Source organism: Ascidiella aspersa, chromosome 6 (genome assembly GCF_963924565.1).
Source record: "Ascidiella aspersa chromosome 6, kaAscAspe10.2, whole genome shotgun sequence".
NCBI lineage: Eukaryota > Metazoa > Chordata > Ascidiacea > Phlebobranchia > Ascidiidae > Ascidiella > Ascidiella aspersa.
Genome location: NC_139452.1, coordinates 28,539,814 through 28,558,907, shown reverse-complemented (window position 1 = coordinate 28,558,907; position 19,094 = coordinate 28,539,814). Strand labels below are relative to the sequence as shown.

At 35.7% G+C, this 19,094-nt stretch overlaps 1 protein-coding gene across 1 annotated transcript in view; it reads right to left on the bottom strand.

Moving 5' to 3' along the window:
- Window positions 1–19,094, bottom strand: part of LOC146141129 (nesprin-1-like) — a 340,733-nt gene that overhangs the window by 107,078 nt on the left and 214,561 nt on the right. The window contains exons 40-56 of the mRNA XM_083392820.1: window positions 12,682–12,794; window positions 11,575–11,799; window positions 10,924–11,121; window positions 10,134–10,254; window positions 9,246–9,342; window positions 8,511–8,731; window positions 7,877–8,019; window positions 7,211–7,417; window positions 6,231–6,381; window positions 5,405–5,551; window positions 4,707–4,872; window positions 4,114–4,259; window positions 3,223–3,396; window positions 2,543–2,707; window positions 1,941–2,096; window positions 1,214–1,371; window positions 618–743 (exon numbers count right to left, since the gene is read on the bottom strand). Coding sequence (XP_083248946.1) covers window positions 618–743; window positions 1,214–1,371; window positions 1,941–2,096; window positions 2,543–2,707; window positions 3,223–3,396; window positions 4,114–4,259; window positions 4,707–4,872; window positions 5,405–5,551; window positions 6,231–6,381; window positions 7,211–7,417; window positions 7,877–8,019; window positions 8,511–8,731; window positions 9,246–9,342; window positions 10,134–10,254; window positions 10,924–11,121; window positions 11,575–11,799; window positions 12,682–12,794 — 2,714 coding nt within the window. The remainder of the gene's footprint in view (window positions 1–617; window positions 744–1,213; window positions 1,372–1,940; window positions 2,097–2,542; window positions 2,708–3,222; window positions 3,397–4,113; window positions 4,260–4,706; window positions 4,873–5,404; window positions 5,552–6,230; window positions 6,382–7,210; window positions 7,418–7,876; window positions 8,020–8,510; window positions 8,732–9,245; window positions 9,343–10,133; window positions 10,255–10,923; window positions 11,122–11,574; window positions 11,800–12,681; window positions 12,795–19,094) is intronic.

Below are 19,094 nucleotides of genomic sequence, written 5' to 3'. Positions count from 1 at the left end.
GTCAAACTGTAAACCAGGGGTCGGCAACCTTTTGCTAGTCGCGGGCCAAACCAACCTCAGCAAGTTCTCGGCGGGCCGCAATAAGTTTTCACAAAAATTTTGTTATAAAAACGTGTGGTTTTTAATCATTCTAAATCGGGGTCGGACCTAAATGTTTTGTGCAATTTGAATAAAAATGTCTATTTTATACTAAAAAGTTAACGCGCGAACGCATTGCGCACACACAGAAGTTAAATTAAACACATTTGTGATACCCTTTGGTGTAATTTTATCATAAAAGACGAAATTCATCGGAGAAAAGATTAAGTTGGAGTAACTTAGGGCTCGCGAAGCGCGAAAATTTTTTGCGTTTTCGTATGGTCCAAAAAGTTAAAAATATGGTGCATGGCATTGTGTCTAGTTTGAAAAAAGAGGTCGCGGGCCGGATGATTTTCACTGGCGGGCCTAAATAAAATCTATATTTAAATTGGTAAAGTATAGCCTAGTTAAACCCGCTTAGACAAAATGGTATTATCAACAGTTAAGTCTTTACAAATTTTGCATTCAAGGAAGAACGTTACATCTTGAGGGAATGGTAAAGAAGTTCAAGAAACATAAAAAAACATTTAATGCCTTACTCGTGTATCTCGTGCTTTCCGTCCATGCTTGACGACTGTGATGCCCTCTCTCCTTTCCCGAGTGCGATGTTCAGTTTTACTTCGCCTTCTTGTTGTGAAGACTGAAGGGATTGTACTTCTTGCAACCTGGGAGCAAGTTTAACAGCTTATTACCAAATATGGTTTTACGCTATCATTTATGCACACTCTTGTTGACAATTCTAAGTTGTAATTTAAGATCTATTATTATTTGTTGTTAAGCTAAAACAACGCAATAAAATATAACATAAGACCAAAAATTGGTAACGATCATAAATGACTATACCGTACATATATTGTACAATATATATATACACATATATATATATATGTGTGTTTGTGCCTATGTGTGAGAACTATTAAAATAAAGTTTAAATTCCATTACATTGTCGTGTACACGTATGAACCAATACTTTATAATTGTAGGATTACCGACATATATTATTATCTACATCCTCATTTAAAATAGACTATAGTTCTAATCGAAGTTTTCAACATATAATCAAGCGTCACCACACACAATAGGTCGAAAAATGCTAATTCTATACGAAGATAGTCAAAACACTCATTTTAGTTACCTTGCTTCCAATTCAATTTGATCGGACGCCTCCTGACTAGACTCGACGCAGCCTTGCAGTTTGCTGGTCGCTGATTGGAGCCAAGACTTGCTTGACGTCATAGCCTCGTCATACTGACGTTGGTCGACCACGCTTCGCTCGCAAAAACGTAAGCGCTCCTGAATGAATGAATGTCGTTACAAAATGAAAAAAGTATGTTAAACGAGAACATGTTTGTTTCTGGAATAGAAAAGATGTGATGCTATTTGGTGTTACCATTTGAACTTTCAGAATTGTAAAATGGGTTAGATGTTATAACAGAACATAGTTATTTCGCAATAGGGAAATCGTGCCAGACTTGCAAGTTAAGTTAAACAGACAAAAAGCAAAATAATAAAACCGCACAAAGTTAGGTTTTGATTTCCGAACCTGTCTATCGCGTTAAGAAAAAATATGTGAAGCGTGCATAAACGAATAGTAAAAATATGGAAAAAAATTAAGCAAAAAAATGCGTAGCTCTCATACTTACGAAGAAAAAAAAGCGAAGAAAAGCTCTAAACCACCATGTGTGGGCGATATAAACGTATTTTAAACTGTAATGGTCGCTCCTGCTGTTTAATAACCCCCCCCCTAAAAAAAAAAATAATAATAATAAATAAAATAAAATATTTGTTGCCTTCCAGCCCAGCCGTTTAAATCCTAAATGATGGATAAAAGAAAAAAATCCAAATCAAGAAAGAGCTGTTACCTTCGCCTTCCTGCATAGCCCGTGGTACATTGAGATGAGTTGTTGTGCCTTCTTTGCACTCCCACTCTGCGACAATTCACTCTCCATAACTTCGTGAGCTTGTTGCATCAAGTTCTCAACCTGCTTGCTCTTGCCACTTAGCTCCTTACTTAAGCCCTGGAATATCAAACGCCATTTGTTAAGCGTTATCAATCTACTTGGTTTACGTTGCTAAAATTCCATTACAAAGCATATTTATTTAAAATAATGTAGTTCTTGCGAACAGGTATAAGGGTATGCGAATTTCCAGGAATGACGTCAAAAAGGTACGTCATAGAAAAATTAAGGCATCCTCTGTTCTCGAGCAAATTGGTGCAAAAATACCAAAAATTGCACCTTATCCTACAGTTTATTAGTCAATTGTTTTTTAGTGTTACTGTTACAAATAATTTTTAATTCTCAGCCAAACCTCACCTGTACAATTTCGAGTTGCTTAGTTTGAAAAAAAAAAGATTTAGTCCAAGAAGGGGGCCTATCCAGGATTTTTGTTTAGGGTCATGAAAAATAGAGTTGTTTTTAATGTTACTATTACACATAATTTTTAATTCTCGGCCATATCTCACCTGAACGACTTCCAGTTGTTTAGTTTTATCATCGATTCTATCTTTCGGTTCTTCTTCTTCCTGAAGTGACCTTTCGATGACCTTGAGCGACTTAGCCAGTTCCTTGCGGTTGTCCTCGAGTGACCTCAGGACCGCCAAGGACGTTTCAAGGTTGGCACGTTGCTCCTATTAAAGGGAAACAGAAAACAACATGTTTAAGGTGATTACTAATTGAAAAAAAATAATAACTCTTTAAGAAAAAAAGTGAAATCAACCCTTAAAAACCACGACTTAAAAGAATAGTTATATCTAATTGGAATCAGGTGTCAAATTTCTAAGAAAAAATTTAATTAATTAACAATTTGCAAACGCGAGTTAAACCAATAAACAAAAGAGTTATTTTAAGTTATCCTGGCTCTTAAATTGGCGTAAGCAATTTACATTAAGGCTATTTTATAATTTTGGTATTTGCCTATTTTTCATCCATCAAACATTTTACGAAATGGTATTTGTTCTAAATTAAAGTAATAACTTTTACACAAAAACATGTTATTCTTAATACACCACTAGAGCAGTACTTGCCTAAAAGAATGTCCTATAATAAAATCAAAAAAAAAATATATATATATATTTATATACGAAAGTTACAGACCCAGCAAATGTTAAAACCAATATAAAGTAAATATAAACTACTATTTCACCTGCACATTAGCCAGGAAGACATGCCACTCGTCCTTAATCCCCTGCATTTGCTGCTGAACTGAATCTGCACTGGCGCGTGACAATTGTGCGTCACAGCATACGTCACCACTCGTCATCACACGGTTCACGCGGTTTTCGCCCTCCTCCATTTTGCCGACCAGATTTTGGAGTTTCTAGAAAATTTCGGTAGTTAAGACTTACTCTCGTTGCTATTGTGGCTAACGTCGTTTGAGTTGGTGCTAAATTTGTTTATATTTTGAATTGGGAATTATGTTGAGGCTTGCCTTGGCAAATATTTTTCTACTAAACAAAAACTTGCACAATATATGATTTTTTAACTGGATAATATTTTTAAACTCTTTTTAATTTTTTTTTTCGTGATAAAACGATAGTTAAACTATTTTTTTTACTTCTGGTAATGATGGAGTTGTTAATATTACATAGCTAATAAAATTCTTTGAAAATAATGGTAGTACCATATCCAATAACAAATAACACAAAAGAATGGCAATAACAACCCCCAAAACACTAGTTGCACTATTTTATTGTAAATGTACCTCAAGTTTTTTAGAGATTTTTCCACGCTCTTTGGCAAAATGAAAATTGTGAAGTACTTCGAGTTTTTTGTATATATATTTTGTTTTAGCTGAATAGTAAGGGTTAACTTTGGAATAAAATTTATTAATTAAATTAAGTTAAAAAAAAAAAAAAATGTGGCTAAAGTTACCAATTTATTTAATACAAAATTAAATTCCCGATTTATTTTCCCAGACTTTAAAAATAAGATCATAACCTGATCCAGTTTCAAGCCATTTGTCAAACATATAGACACTGGTACTTAAGCAAGGGGCCAATTAAAAAAGTAACAGTTTTAAATATTCCGAAATTACCTCAAGTTTTTCCTCGAGTGCGGGGACATCCCCGGAGTTGTCGGCGCATGCGCCGAGCACTTCTTTAGCGGAGCGGAACCAAGAATAGAAATCTTTGACCGAATTATTGAAGTCGTCATCCATGTTGCCTTCCAGACTGTCCATCACTAGGGGGCAATGGTAAGGTAATTGTTTAACTTTGGACTTGCAACCAGATCAAATTAATAAATGTTTTATTTTTAAATCGGCAACATTAATTTGACTTATATACAGGTGGCTTTAATATTGAAGACAACTCTGCATGACTACGAGATAAAAATCAATGTAATTGTAGACACCATAGTTTTCCTCTTTTTCCAAATAATTCGTAAAAGGGTGAACAAATTCCTTATAAAATAAAAACTGATTGAAAGGGAATTGTGCCAGAACAGAACTCTTAAGGCAATAGCTGAATTTCGACTTTTTTGCGACATACTCTTATTTATGCATAAAACAGTTTTACCACTGGCAAAATTAGAGAGCTCCTTTTGTTAAAAAAGATATTCTAAAGTTGCAAAATTTATACATTATAAACTTTGGCTACTGAAAAATATTAACTAGGAGAAATTTCGTACCTTTGGCGAGCAGTTTTGATATATCCTCGTACTTAGTTGAGAGTTGAGCGACCTTCTCCTGAACAGCATCAAGCTCAGGAGTCTGGAACTTTCGACAGAGGCTGTTCAAGTGTTCCTTCGTCGACTCAACGTTGTCACGTTGGGCCAGGACCTCGGCGTTTGTGTCCTATAATAAAGCAGGAAGTTGTTGGTTAGGTGATAGTTTTGTTGGTTTAAACTTTGTTGGTTTAAACTAAGTAAATTGGCTGCTTCAAAGTAAATATTTTAGTGGTCAGAAGGTATAAATGAAAGTTTGTTAGCAAACACATTAGGTGCTTAAAAGTTAATACATTTTCATATTTAAACAAAATTTTAATTCAAAACTGTAAAGCTCATTTTAATATTCAACTTAAAACAAATAAAAGAGCTGTTAGTTTTAATATTAGTTTAGTTGTCAATGGTTAATGGGTAGCCTAAAACAACTTTAATTTTTATAAAGAACAAAAACTCACTAAATAAAAATGTTTGAAGAAATTAGTTTGAGTTGCTGTTAGTATTGCAAATAAATAGCTAGAAAATCGTAAGCAACCTTAGGCATACTGATTTTCAAGTCTGATTTTCTGATTTTCAAGTTTTCGGTATTTCGGTGTTCGGTTACGAATCCCAAATAAGTTCTGTATTGCTCAACTCGAAATGAATCTCATGTAACTTAAACATACCCTGCATTTCTTGAGATGTTCGGGCTTGGGATTCCTCAGCATCCCATTGAGCGTTTGTTCCTTGTGTTCCAACCAACTGTGGAGTTCATTCACGTAATCCACCAGCATCTTCTTCTGTGTCGTGAAGTCCTCAAGCTTCGTTTGCGCCTGAAACATCGTCAACGGTCAATTTACGGCGTAAATTAAATTGGGATCTTAAACGTCAGCAACGGTCACTTTGGAGCGGAAACGATCGCTTCACAAATACATGCATGTTTTTATGTTTTAAATACTAGGATACATTATCAGAACAGAATTTCAAAAAAGGTTTGACAAAACTATAGCTTGTTTCCTAATTAAACAAACTTCGAAACTGTTAATTCAGACTTATGATTGAAAAACGATTTCCTAAAAATATTGTTTTTTAATATTAAAAAATATATATAGAAAAAAGGTTGAAACAAGTAAATTAAAGATAATTGTTATATTTACTAAATTAAGTCAAGTTGCAATAAAACAATTACGGAACAATATCGAAAATTGTAGTCTTATAATGAAAGTCTTTTTAAATTGGCTGACATAATGTATGCTTCGAAGCAAAATGATGATAATACCGAAGTCATTTAAAAAATTACTTTTCCCGCAGATAATAAAATGTAAAAGAACAAAATGTTTTATAAAAACAGATAAAACATAAAATCATTTCTTTATTTCGCCCAAAGGCATCGTCAGTTTCTTAATTCGAAGATCATTAACTTGAACCTATATAATTTTGAAACTCTTCTATGACCTACCAGCAATTCATGTATACCTTGTTGCTGATATTACAAACAACAATGTATCTCACCTGCTTATAGACGCTTGTTGCTCTCTCCAGCTTGACCTTCATGCTCTCGTTCACTTGGGTCAGTTCGTCCATCTCTCCAACCGAACTACGCCTCCTGGTGGTACTAACCTCGTTCATTTTGCGCTGCAATTCCTCAAACATCGATTTGTTCCTAGACAGATATACAGAGAGGTAAGAATCTTTGTTTAAAAATGAAGTAATTCAATTTTAGCATGTTTTTATCTGTTGTAAAATATTTTTGTGGGTAATTTGGTATAACTGATTGAAGGCGCTGGTCTAGAATCCTACCACAATTGTTTAAGGGTGGGTCAAGTATTATTATTAAATACGGAAGAAGTAGGTTGGGTTTGCTAAAGTGTCCCTAAGAATTTTGAACATGCTTTGATCATTTTTATACAACAGAAAAGTGGTGTTGGCATAAATATTTCGTTGGTGATAATGACAGAATAAAAATAAATTATATTTCGGTTTATATTCTGCCATTAAAAGCTACCAAAATCCTAATTTATTAAACTGAAATGAAGGACCACTGTTCAATTTAACGAGAATTACTGGGCAAATTATAAAACGTATTCAACATGGTACTGTTACATTCGAACAACTTTTGACTAACCGACATTTTGAGTTACAAATGGGTAAATATGATTTTTTTCTTTACAAAAACGTTTATTGTATTGTGTATTTGTTGTATTGTTTTGAAAATTAAGTTCTTATTTTTCGCTTAAATGTCTGATTTTTTTTATTTTCCACTAAATACAAATAACATCAGAAAGACAGAATGCGATGGATAAGTTATCTAAGCAAAACAATAATAGAAGTATGCGTATATCTGTGTCTGGCCCTTCTGAAGTTGTAAGGGTTAATGAATAATGACACACCTGTCACTAATACGGGTAAAACAGGTGCCTTTGACCAAATTTAGATTAAAACAAACTCGATCACATAAAAAAACAAAAAACAAAACAAGTATAAATCCTTACTTTTCAATTTCATCATGAACCTCCCTTATTCGTCCCTGAAGTCTTGCGCTATCTTCAAGACTTGACACAGATGCATTGAGTTCGTTGATGGAGGTGTTCATCCAGTCGTCCAAATCCTCATCAGCTGTCATCAGTTCCTTCCAGAGGTTGAGTTGACCCTTTAGGCTTTCTATCGTCTCCTCAACCTTGTCACCGACATCCAGGTATCTGAAAACAAATTGGTATTATTAAGGTTTACAGGCTTTTTTACTGTTATCTATTTATTTTTAGGCTTTTTAGAGCAAAATGTAAACCTTTTCGAACAGTAACAGGTTTCTGGCAAGTTTTAATTTACAGTCTGTGTTACGGACTGGTAAAATACTTTCATACAGTTATCTGTCAATAATAGTATAAACATGTAGTGGCAATAGTGGATAATATTAGCAATATGAGATGTTCTCCTTATTTTTTTCTTATTTTAAACTTTCACGACAATATATTAACAAAGTAAAAAAATAAATAACAAAAAAAAAACTCAAGCAAAATTAGTTTAAAAACCCTCATATGCAAAAATGACAAAAAAGAGGTTTGAAAACCATAAGAAACTTATCAAGATGGCATAGTTCATTTGAGAAACAAAATTACAGCATTAGTTTCAAAAGAGAAACTAAATTGTTCCAGTTTTACCTGTCAACCAGGTCTTCGAGGTGAGTATGTATGGAAGAAGCTTCTGATACTAGTTGTCGTTTGGCTTCAGCAGCTACGAGTTTGCCTTTACGAGTCAAATCGTCCATCACAGGTTGCTTTTCATCAAGTTCATGTTTCAGACTCTACACGAAAAGTTGAAGGATTTGTTACTTGCCGAGTTACAAGGTCTGGGATTTATTTATATTTTTAACAGATGTTCGGGTAAATTGATTTGTACCCAGCTATGGGGTTCAACTGTTTTTTATTTCCTTAATTTTCTCCATAATTAATAAGCAATTGTCATTTAGTTATATTACATTGTAAAATTTACGTTAACTGCAATGTAAGCGGCCACAAAAAAGATTAACCAACAGTTACAGAATGAAATTATAACATTTACCTGGCGTAAACAAAAATAAAGCAATTCAAATTTTTCAAGGAGCGTCATTTTTTTGGTAAGTGGGAAAGCAATTTTACGCCATGCTCTTTCTAAGTACAGCTCTAGTTTAAGTGCCATACCTTTTAATTTTAAAAGATTTTAAATTATTTATTTAGAAGTCGAAACAAGCACTTCTCTTAAAAAGTACTGTTAAACTATTTCGTGCGGGTTAAACAATTACCAAAAATGCCCCACCTCAAGTTTATTGACATGTCTCTTCACTTCTTCCGCATTAAAATGCCTTGGAGCTTCGGAAGCAGACGATAGACTTTCCGCGTTGGCCAGTGTGCGCTCGACCGTGACGCGCACGTTGTCGTAGTCTCGGAGCAGACCGGCCAGTTTCTTGAGTTGTTCTTCTCGCTCGCAAATCAGGTTCTTGGTGTCATCCCAAGTCATTTCGACCAGTTTAACGTGCTCTGCGATAGTTGTGGTATGTTTTAAAAAATGTATCGGTTTTTCAAAAAAAATTCAAAAGCCTAGTTTGGAACAGTTTGCCATAGTTTGCTGTTTAAAATTAATAATAGATCTAAAACCCATGCAATAACAAATATTACAGGTCTAAAAGAGGGTCGCAGACTGAAAAGATTGAAAATCCCTGCTATAGGTTGGGTTCTGCCTATTAAATACACTGCATTCAGTTTGAACTTGGTGACCAAGCACTGGTGCTGATTAATTTGTAAGGTCACAGGAGGATACCTTCTCAAGTTCAAGGACTTTGATTCCTTTTGAACGTACTAGTCAAGGCTATACAGAGCTTGGGTTGGCATTAATAAGCAGCTGCTATTTCCAAAAAAGAAGGGCTTACTTGTGGCTGCCAAACATAACTAAAACAATAGTAAACAAAATTACGGTCTGAAAGGTCAAACAATTAGGTTTGCAATATATAAAAGCCTGTTATTTTCGCTTTAATGCCGCAATTAGCACAATTACCTTTAACTACGTTGTTCTGTGTCGGATCAGTTTCGCCGAGTTGTTTTCCCTTGCTTTGAAGTCCACTCAGCTCGTACTTCTTCAGTTCCAGCTCTTCCTGTAAGTTTGAAAGTTATGCCAGTGTTTAGTCTGTATAGCATTACCCGCACATCTGAACATGTAAAATATTTTAACTTTTAGCGACCCAATTCCATATTTAGATGTGATAACGGCTTTGTTTTAGTGGACTTGGGTTGCTGTGATAAGCAACCTAAATTCGAGTAACGTTTTACTCCTCGTCGAAAAGTGAACTTCTTTTAACAAATAGCGCACAAAAAACAGTTGTGACTTATCTAGTTAACAGCAACTAGTTAACAGCAACGAACCTAAGAATTTAAAAAAAAACTAAAAAATTAAAAAAAATATAGACAAACACATAGATTTTAATCTCAGTTGGTTGGCATAACTAAGAAAATCGGCATAAAATGCATTGCTCCTGCAAATATCCTACGTTCTACTGTATTTTAAATATCATACGTGTAACTGTATTGCAAAATCGATGCCATTAATGTCGGGCTCAATCGGGATTTGGGCTTTATGTCACACTACACCTCATAGCAGGCTGTACTACACCCATCGTACCTTGAAGCGCTCGTAGTATAATTGTTTTTGCGTCAGTAACACGCTTTTGCGAGCATGTGCCTGTGGATATGTTAGACGTCACCATTCTTATCGCCTTTTACTTTCGCCTGTGCTTTTACGTGCATTTTAATTGTTTTCATTTATACTTTGACCTAATGAAGCACGGTTGTGCGAAAGCTTGTCGAGAATCAAATACAATTTGTCTTTATACAGTGCCACCTGATTCCTCTGTATTGCAAATATACAACTGGTTATGTACTATCCCACCTGAAGTTTGTTGTAGACTTTGATAAATTCCTGAATACTTTCGATGTTCAGCGTTTCCATGGCGATATCGATCTCAGCACGTTCCTCTAAATCTTCAAGTGCCTTCAGCAGCTTCTCTTTCCTGCATAATGTTAAAGCAAATGCTGATTTTACTGGTTGAAGCAAGGCGCACTTTGTTATGAGTGTAAACGCTTTGGTACGATTTGTAAATACCGGTCAATAGAAACAGTTTATCTCTAATAGTTACTAATAGTTAAAGTTATGGATACAACCAAATTTGGCCCTTGTATGCTTTAGATTTTTAATCCCAATAATCAGCATGCAATTTTTTTATTTCAAGTATAGCAAAAAAATATTTTTTGTAGGATATTGGGAAAGTAACATTAGTCACTAATTATTTTATTCATTTTATTTGTCTTCAGGCACCAAGGTCAAAATCTACTGGATTAAATGGTACATCAATATAATTAAACTTTTTTGGTTGCCAAGGATGTTTTAACCTTTTTATAAAACAAATAGAAATAGATTTAAACAAAGAAGCTTTCCAGCAAAGAACATAAGCTGTTTTTTATCTTTAATGCACGATTTTGGGCGACTGATAGATCAATAGAATTAAGCTATTTTTTTAAAATAAATAATAAATTAAGCTATTTTTGTTGCCAAGGATGTTTTAACCTTCCTATAGACAAAATCCATAAGATTCAGACAAAGATGCTTTCCAGCAAAGGATATCAGCTGTTTTTATTCTTTATGTTCGATATTTGCCGACTGATACAAATTTATGGCTTACCTGTCAAGGAATCCGTGCCAAATGCTGTCCACCTCGTCAAAGTGTTCTCGCTTCATGGAGATTGAAGCCTGCAGCTTCTCGCATCTCGCTTGCAAGCGATTCACGTATCCTCGTACAGTGGTGCGCTTTCGCGTGGAGGCGCTGTCGAGCGTGGTAAGCTGGGCTTGCTGAAGAATCGGGTCTAGGCCAGAGCCGTTGCTAAGCAACAGGAAGGTGGCGTGTTAGATATTATTTTCGATTCTGATTAGATTTTGAGAATTCTGTATTTTAAACTTTGAAGTATGGATGTTTGATTATATCGGATCTGAACCGATACCCGATACCAAGTGATAGTATCGTTTAAGGTTTGTAGCTTTGGAAACTGTTTAATGCTCAGTGTAGTTTAGATTTTCACAAACTTAATTTTACCTTGCGCAATCTTCATCCAAATTATATGTACAGTAGCACTTTGTGAACGTTTCGAATACATTTTTATTAATTTTTAATATCATAGAAATTCATAAAATGCTAACTATACTTGTGTATGTATACTTGGTAAGCTCTGTTTAATATTAAATGTTTATGGTCAGGAGCCTTTAGATTTGTCACAAACTATTAAAGCTCTGTTTGTTCATAGGATTTTTCACTAACTTTAAGAATATTAAATTGTACCTTGAGCAATCTTTCATCAGCTTTGTCAACCGGTGTGAATCGCTCTGCCAGCGGTTCAGCTCTTCGGTCGAGATCGGGTTGTTAGTGACGTTGTCCTCGAGGCGGTCGAGCGTGACGATGACGTCATGCGCACTGGCGTGGAACGACGAGAGGCGCTCAAGCGCTTCCTCGCGCGCCGAAACAACCTCACAAACCCTGCCCAGGAACTTGGTGCACTCGGTGTACCTAAAACGTCAGGAGTTAGCAGTGGTATTTTTATTTGTAGAAAGACCAAAAATATTAATACACTAAAAACGATAAACGTAGTCATGAAACGTCCTAAAAAATTATTAAAATATAAAATATCGGTATCACAATCTAAACCGTCTGCTAACGGTATTGTGTATCGTGCACTTAAAATTAAAACTAAACAATAAAGATTCACACTTTTTGGTAATCCATTCTGTTTTATAACTCTGGATTAAATAAATTGTGTCAGATCTCAAATAAGGAAAAATTATTTTATAAATCGCGATTACGCTTGGTGTAAAATTTGTTTTGCCTGGTTTTTAATTCATTTTTATTTTTGCGTATTTTAATTTTAATTGTGGAGCATGATGGTTGGAGGTTGTAGTAAGACGTAATAAGAATATCAAAGCCCATACAGAAGCAGGTATCATTTTGAACGTTTCGAATAACTCTTTATTCATTTTCAACATCTTGAAAATGATTAAAGAGTTATTCGTAACGTTCAAAATGATACCTGCTTCTGTATTGGCTTTGATATTCTTATTACGTAAATTTTAATTGTGTTTGTAGTTTTTCTTTTCTAGTTCCGACAGCTACCCCCTTTCTGAAGACATTTTTAGGAAAGTTTTGTAAGCGCGACTAATAACACTTAATAAACGGTTAAAACGAAATAAGAACTGTCTCTTAGTTTCAGTGAAAACAATTCAAGATTTGCGCTTCAAAAGCAATCACTAAAATCAAAATAAGCAAGGTATCCAACATTTAAAACGCTGTAGTTCACTACAGCTTCATATAAGCATGTATTGCTTCAAAAAGACCATATAGTTTAGTAAATATCGCATAGCAGAGCATTTTAATAGTGTTTTCCTTCTTGCGTACCTTGCGTTCAGCGTCTTCCTTTCATTCGGGTCGCACATGGTCCGCAAATCCTCTAGGTGGCAGGCAAGTGCCTGATAATCCTCCTGATGATTTTCGATCTCGCTTCTTTGGCTCTGAGTAAACAAGGATAGGATTTAATATACAGGGTAAACAATTAATAGGTTGCGTATAGGTAAGTCAACATCAAAGCCATACAAAGAAACAGACTTCAGAGTTAGCCTTGTCAAGTAGTTGGCTTCTAGAACAGCAAGCCTCCGGTAAAGTATTAATGCTAGTTTTGCATTGCAAGGTGTTCTATACCGGGCCGTTATGATTGCCCAGTGCGACTTACGAGGTGGCTAGCCCTATTTAAAATATGCGACTAAAGCACGAAGTTAAAATAAAACACAACGTGAAAAATATATTCGGCGACTACCGAGTTTCTAGTAAGGTTTAGGAACATTAGGGTTTATTTACCAACTTTTGGTTGCCTGTGTTTATTTGTATGGCTTTATTTATTTTACTGTTTCTCAGTTTCAGTACTTTATAATGTAGGTAAAAAATTTTAAATAAATATTAAAGGCAACGTTAAATGTACGCAGCACACTTTGAGCACAACACATGCATTCACATATCTCATACACCATCACAATTAACACATACCAAATGTAAAACAACTTTCTTGACGAAAAATTAATCTTGCTGCTTTGAAAAAATTGAGCTACAACCAAATTAAGACGCATTTGGTTTGCAGAACGTGCAAGATTCTTAACTGATACACTTTTCTGTATACCAGCAACCTATTCTTGTTTTGTCGAACTGAACCTGATTTGTCGATGAATAATTTCGTCAGCTACTAATAAATCTGACCTAACGCTTATTCGGTATTTCCCTTGCGAACAGAAACGAAGAAACGAAACGAACATTGCTGTCTGAACGGGAAGGAAGCAACTCTGGGTTTTCCCTAGCATCCTGTACATTTACAGTTACATGCATCAAGCTTGGGTCCTAACGCACTGTACATTTTAGCTAACATTATGTAGATGCTGTGACCCGACGAGGATCCAATTTTTGCTTAGAGGGGCCACGAACAAACTTCATAGATGACGTAACAAATTTCGACATAACGTGAGATCACAAAGTTACTAAACCACACAGTTCGTATAATTTGTTTTTAAGGTGAAAGAGGTGTTACTTTCAATACAAAAGCTACATTACAAAATGATTTTGATTTGCGCAAAGCGAAACAACGTCTTTGTATCTTTTAAGTTGCCAAAAGTTTCATTTTTGAGGGTGCGATGAGACGCATCGAGCATTTGAGCTAAAAAATATTTCTCAAAAATGAGCTAAGACATGCTTTAGAAACATATTTGAGATTCGCCCCCCAAAAAATTGCATTTACATAGTTAAAATAGTCGAAAAACGTGCGAAGCGAGAAACGACTTTATATCGTTTAACATGTCCAAACATTCATGTTCGATTGTGCAATTGGACGCACGGCTATTTTGCGTTAAAAAGATTCATCTAAGACATGCTCGACACACAACTAAGACTTGCAATTCAGAAAAAAATGTAATTACATAGTTAAAAATAGGTAAAATATATACAGTTTAGGGAGGCAAATACAGTTTCGGGGAAATAAATACGTGACTACTCGGTGTAAGAAGATGACTTCCCATTTAACAAACGCTAACACCCAATGTATTTTCATGTGCATGGACCAACAGCTTTATAATGCAGTTTAGCATCGTGCTTGTGCAGTTGAAATCCGACACGTATCCGCAAGAGGAGACGCGAATCGAAACGAAAAAGGCGCGTTTTTTGCAAATGGCGGTTCATAAACCTTACAGCGGGTCGTGACCATTTTGATGCCGCCTAATCCTGACGATAGCGGCTAAAAAATCAGTCATTTTATTAGACATTACACTTTTAAAATTGTGAATTAGGTGGAACCGTTGTAATACAAATTGCAATATAGTTTGGAGCGGTTGGAGGTCGTACTAAGACGTAGTAAGAAATAGGTAAGCCATACAGAATTAGGTATCAACTTGGGGAGGATCTTATTCGACTTTGCCTTTAGCCGTGTTTTTTCGTCTTTATTGCAGCAAAACCGTGAATTTTGTTCGAGCAAAACCGTGAAGTTTGTTCGAGGCCTACCAAAACCAAGTTTTGCAAACGATTTATACTACATTGTCAAGCTCAGTACAGAGTACTCCGTTAAAATATAGTCGTGTCTACTTTAGTAGTATTTCTGTTATGTAGATGTCAAGCGGAGATCGGTTCTTCTAAAGTGTATTGTACAATTTTATGCTTTGGCTGTTTTTGCTTATCTGACTTATATTATGAATTCGCTCTTCTGTCAAGTTTTGCTTCGTCAGAGTGCTTAGTTACAGTTCAAGTTAGGAAAACTATAGAGAGTTTAAGTTATTCTTATAGCTACGTATGGACTGGCTTGTCAACACTTGTTTTATAAAACTTTGGTTGTTTTCTAACTAACGTGTAGTTATTAATGCAAATCGAAATATCCATAGTTAGATTAATAATTTCAATAAATGTTTTGCACAATATAGAGGACTTTATAGTACTGAATTTCCAAAAAGATAAAGTTAAACATGAATACAATAAAAGGTTTGCTTGTTGTTGCCGTGGTGCTTTTTCTGTTTGTAAACATACAAACAACGGCATTATTGACAAAAAATTTAGCATCAACAACAACAGCAACAACTACAACAAAAGCTCCTGCTACAACACCAACAACAACAACAACAACAAAAACTTCTGCTACTACAGCAACAACAACAAATACAACGAAAGCTCCAGCTACTACAGCAACAACGACAACAGCAACAACTACAACAACAAAAGCTCCTGCTACAACAGCAACAACAACAAAAACAACAACAACTACAACGAAAGCTCCAGCTAATGCAGCAACAACTACAGCAACAAAAGCTCTTGCACCAACAACAACGATAACAGCAACAACCACAACAACAAAAGCTCCTGCTACAACAGCAACAAATACAACAAAAGATCCTGCTACTACAGCAACAACAACAACAAAGACTCCTGCCACTACAGCAACAACTACAACAACAAAAGCTCTTGCACCAACAACAACGACAACAGCAACAACTACAACAACAAAAGCTCCTGCTACAACAGCAACAACAACAGCAACGACTACAACGAAAGCTTCAGCTACTACAGCAACAACTACAACAACAAAAGCTCTTGCACCAACAACAACGACAACAGCAACAACTGCAACAACAAAAGCTCCTGCTACAACAGGAAAAACAACAACAACAACAACAACAACAACTACAACAAAAGCTCCTGCTACTATAGCAACAACAACAAAAACTCCTGCTACTACAGCAACAACAACGACTACAACGAAAGCTCCAGCTACTACAGCAACCACTACAACAACAAAAGCTCTTGCACCAACAACAACGACAACAGCAACAACTACTACAACAGCTCCTGCTACAACAGCAACAACAACTACAACGAAAGCTCCGGGTACTACAGCAACAACTACAACAACAAAAGCTCTTGCACCAACAACAACGACAACAGCAACAACTACAACAACAACAAAAGCTCCTGCTACAACAGCAACGACTACAACGAAAGCTTCAGCTACTACAGCAACAACTACAACAACAAAAGCTCTTGCACCAACAACAACGACAACAGCAACAACTGCAACAACAAAAGCTCCTTCTACAACAGCAAAAACAACAACAACAATAACAACAACAACAACAACTACAACAAAAGCTCCTGCTACTACAGCAACAACAACAAAAACTCCTGCTACTACAGCAACAACAACGACTACAACGAAAGCTCCAGCTACTACAGCAACCACTACAACAACAAAAGCTCTTGCACCAACAACAACGACAACAGCAACAACTACTACAACAGCTCCTGCTACAACAGCAACAACAACTACAACGAAAGCTCCGGGTACTACAGCAACAACTACAACAACAAAAGCTCTTGCACCAACAACAACGACAACAGCAACAACTACAACAACAAAAGCCCCTGCTACAACAGCAACAACAAGAACAACTATTACGACAAAAGCTCCTGCTGCAAAAACAACCACGACTACAACAAAAACTACCGCTTTGCCAACATCGTCAACTACAACATCGACGACAAATTCTTTAACAAACATAACAATTACAACAAAAACTCCTGCTCGAACAACAGCAACTACGACATCGACAATAAAATCTTTAACAACAACAGCAACAACAACTAGAACTCCAGTATTGGCAGCAACCACATCAACACCCCCAAAAAGTACAACATCAAAAATCTCTTCGAACGCTACAGCAGAACCGAAAACAACGCTCCCAAATCCAACAACGACAGCAGATGCTCCAACAAACACTCTCATACAAGGCAGAGAGAGCAAAGCTGAAGCACCCGGTGAAGTTTCGGAAAACGACGACAAAGACAAAGTAAGCCCACTAACAATAACATGTTCAGTTTTTAACACATTTTGTATTTCAGAGTAAACTAAATTATTTGTAATTGTGCATCTAAGGACGTTTGGATGACTTGTTTTATCTTTTCGACGTTCAAAGTTTGGCTTTAAGACAAATTATTAGTATTTATACGCAACCTAAAATTTGCCATAACGAATGTTTTCAAATCCTTATTCAAATATAAAAGTTTCAATTTTCTATTTCATTTTTAAAGGAAACTTTCGTTATCAACTAGGTATCACTCATACTTTTTAAAAAGGTTTCAAAAATACCAAGTTTGTTTTATGTAAACTTTACCAAACGTTTAATTGAGGCATAGCAGACATGACAAATTCAATCTTTAGAATTAGGGTTCTGTCTCTAATAAATGCGGGGCATGTGCAATGTGCGTACATCCGCGCTTGCCATCCGACGAAACCATGGTTTTGCAGCCCACGCGAACGCCTATCAAAAAACAGCTTGGATTTATTTAGAATTGAGCAGGATATGACCATGCTTGGCATATTGAAACGGAAAAGGCCTTAACGTTACAGACCATCATAGCATCAATCCAAAAATCCCAGCGTAAGGGTTTGCAACGTAGCGAATTTGTCTGCAATGTTGTAAAGTCTAATAGGGTTAAATTTAAAACCAAAACTTGCAACAAAAAGTTCAGAAAGCACTTTTAAGCCGAAGTACATAACCAATGAAAAACAACAGCAGAATTTCTGAATACATAAATAAGCATTACGTTTAATTCTAAATATGAAAAGTCATAGTTATATTTTTATATATTATATTTTTACTATTACATACATCCCGATTTTTTTGCTACCGAATCGCAGGCAACCATTTTGACCGTCCGTAAACTCACTTATCTATTTGTGTGATATCTTTAGATTGTAGATGACAAAGCCAACGACGATGGGAAAAGCAAAAGCAACAACTTAGTGCTTATAACGGTTCTACTGGTGGTGGCAGCAATTGCGGTTCTTGCACTTATTGTTGGACTGGTTTGGCGAATGCGAAGGTAAAAAATACATTTTGATTGGGTTAGATAAGTGATTCATAAACTTGGGTCTGCGAACTTACTAGGAAGTTATAATGCATCTGATTTAACATCTTTGAAAATTAATTTCCTCTAAAAAATAATCAGCTGGTGCATCTCGTTAACTCAAACGTTATGATTGATTTTATATTAACATTTTCCTTAGTGTTAGGTTTGGACTAAAGGTTAGCTGGTGAAAGAACATGTTTTAATTTAATTATGAAAAAATCTAAATATTTATAAAATTGATCCACCATATTAATTTTACCAACTTAGAATATTACAATGTTTTTAAAGTCAGTAGAAAACGATGTAAAGCATTAAAATAGCGGGCCGGGCAAATAAAATGGCGTAAATAAACCCTTTCATAGACGATGCAAGTAAAATAACAATAGATTGCGGTAAGCTGCATATAGTAAAACCATATGGAGCCTTTTCGCCTAACGTATTCGGTAGGTATCGTTTGACTTTAGTTAATATATACTCGACAACTCTATTAGCAAAGGTTGTTTTCTACATTCTGTTTTTTTTGATAACCTTATGCCTTAATCTTTACTTCTCGATAATTGGGGGCCTCACATTTGTGGCGGTGAAATAGGCCTGGACTAAGTAGATCCCATGAATAACCAACACTATAAACCAGCACCTGCTAACACGTCAATGCTCCCAATTTCAGAAGGCGTCATGTGGCTGTGGTAACAGTGGACGGCAAGTGTGAAGCGCAAGAACAAAGCAAGATAAAGCTTCTGAAAAAAGACCCGGTGAGTTGACGTATATAGCTTCCTGCGCAGCCGCAAGAAAAATGGCACGCCTTGTGAAGCAATAGACTTCCTTGCCGCTGATTAGCAGTAGAGGGAAACGCTTTGGCATTGACAAACTGGCAAGAGCTGGGA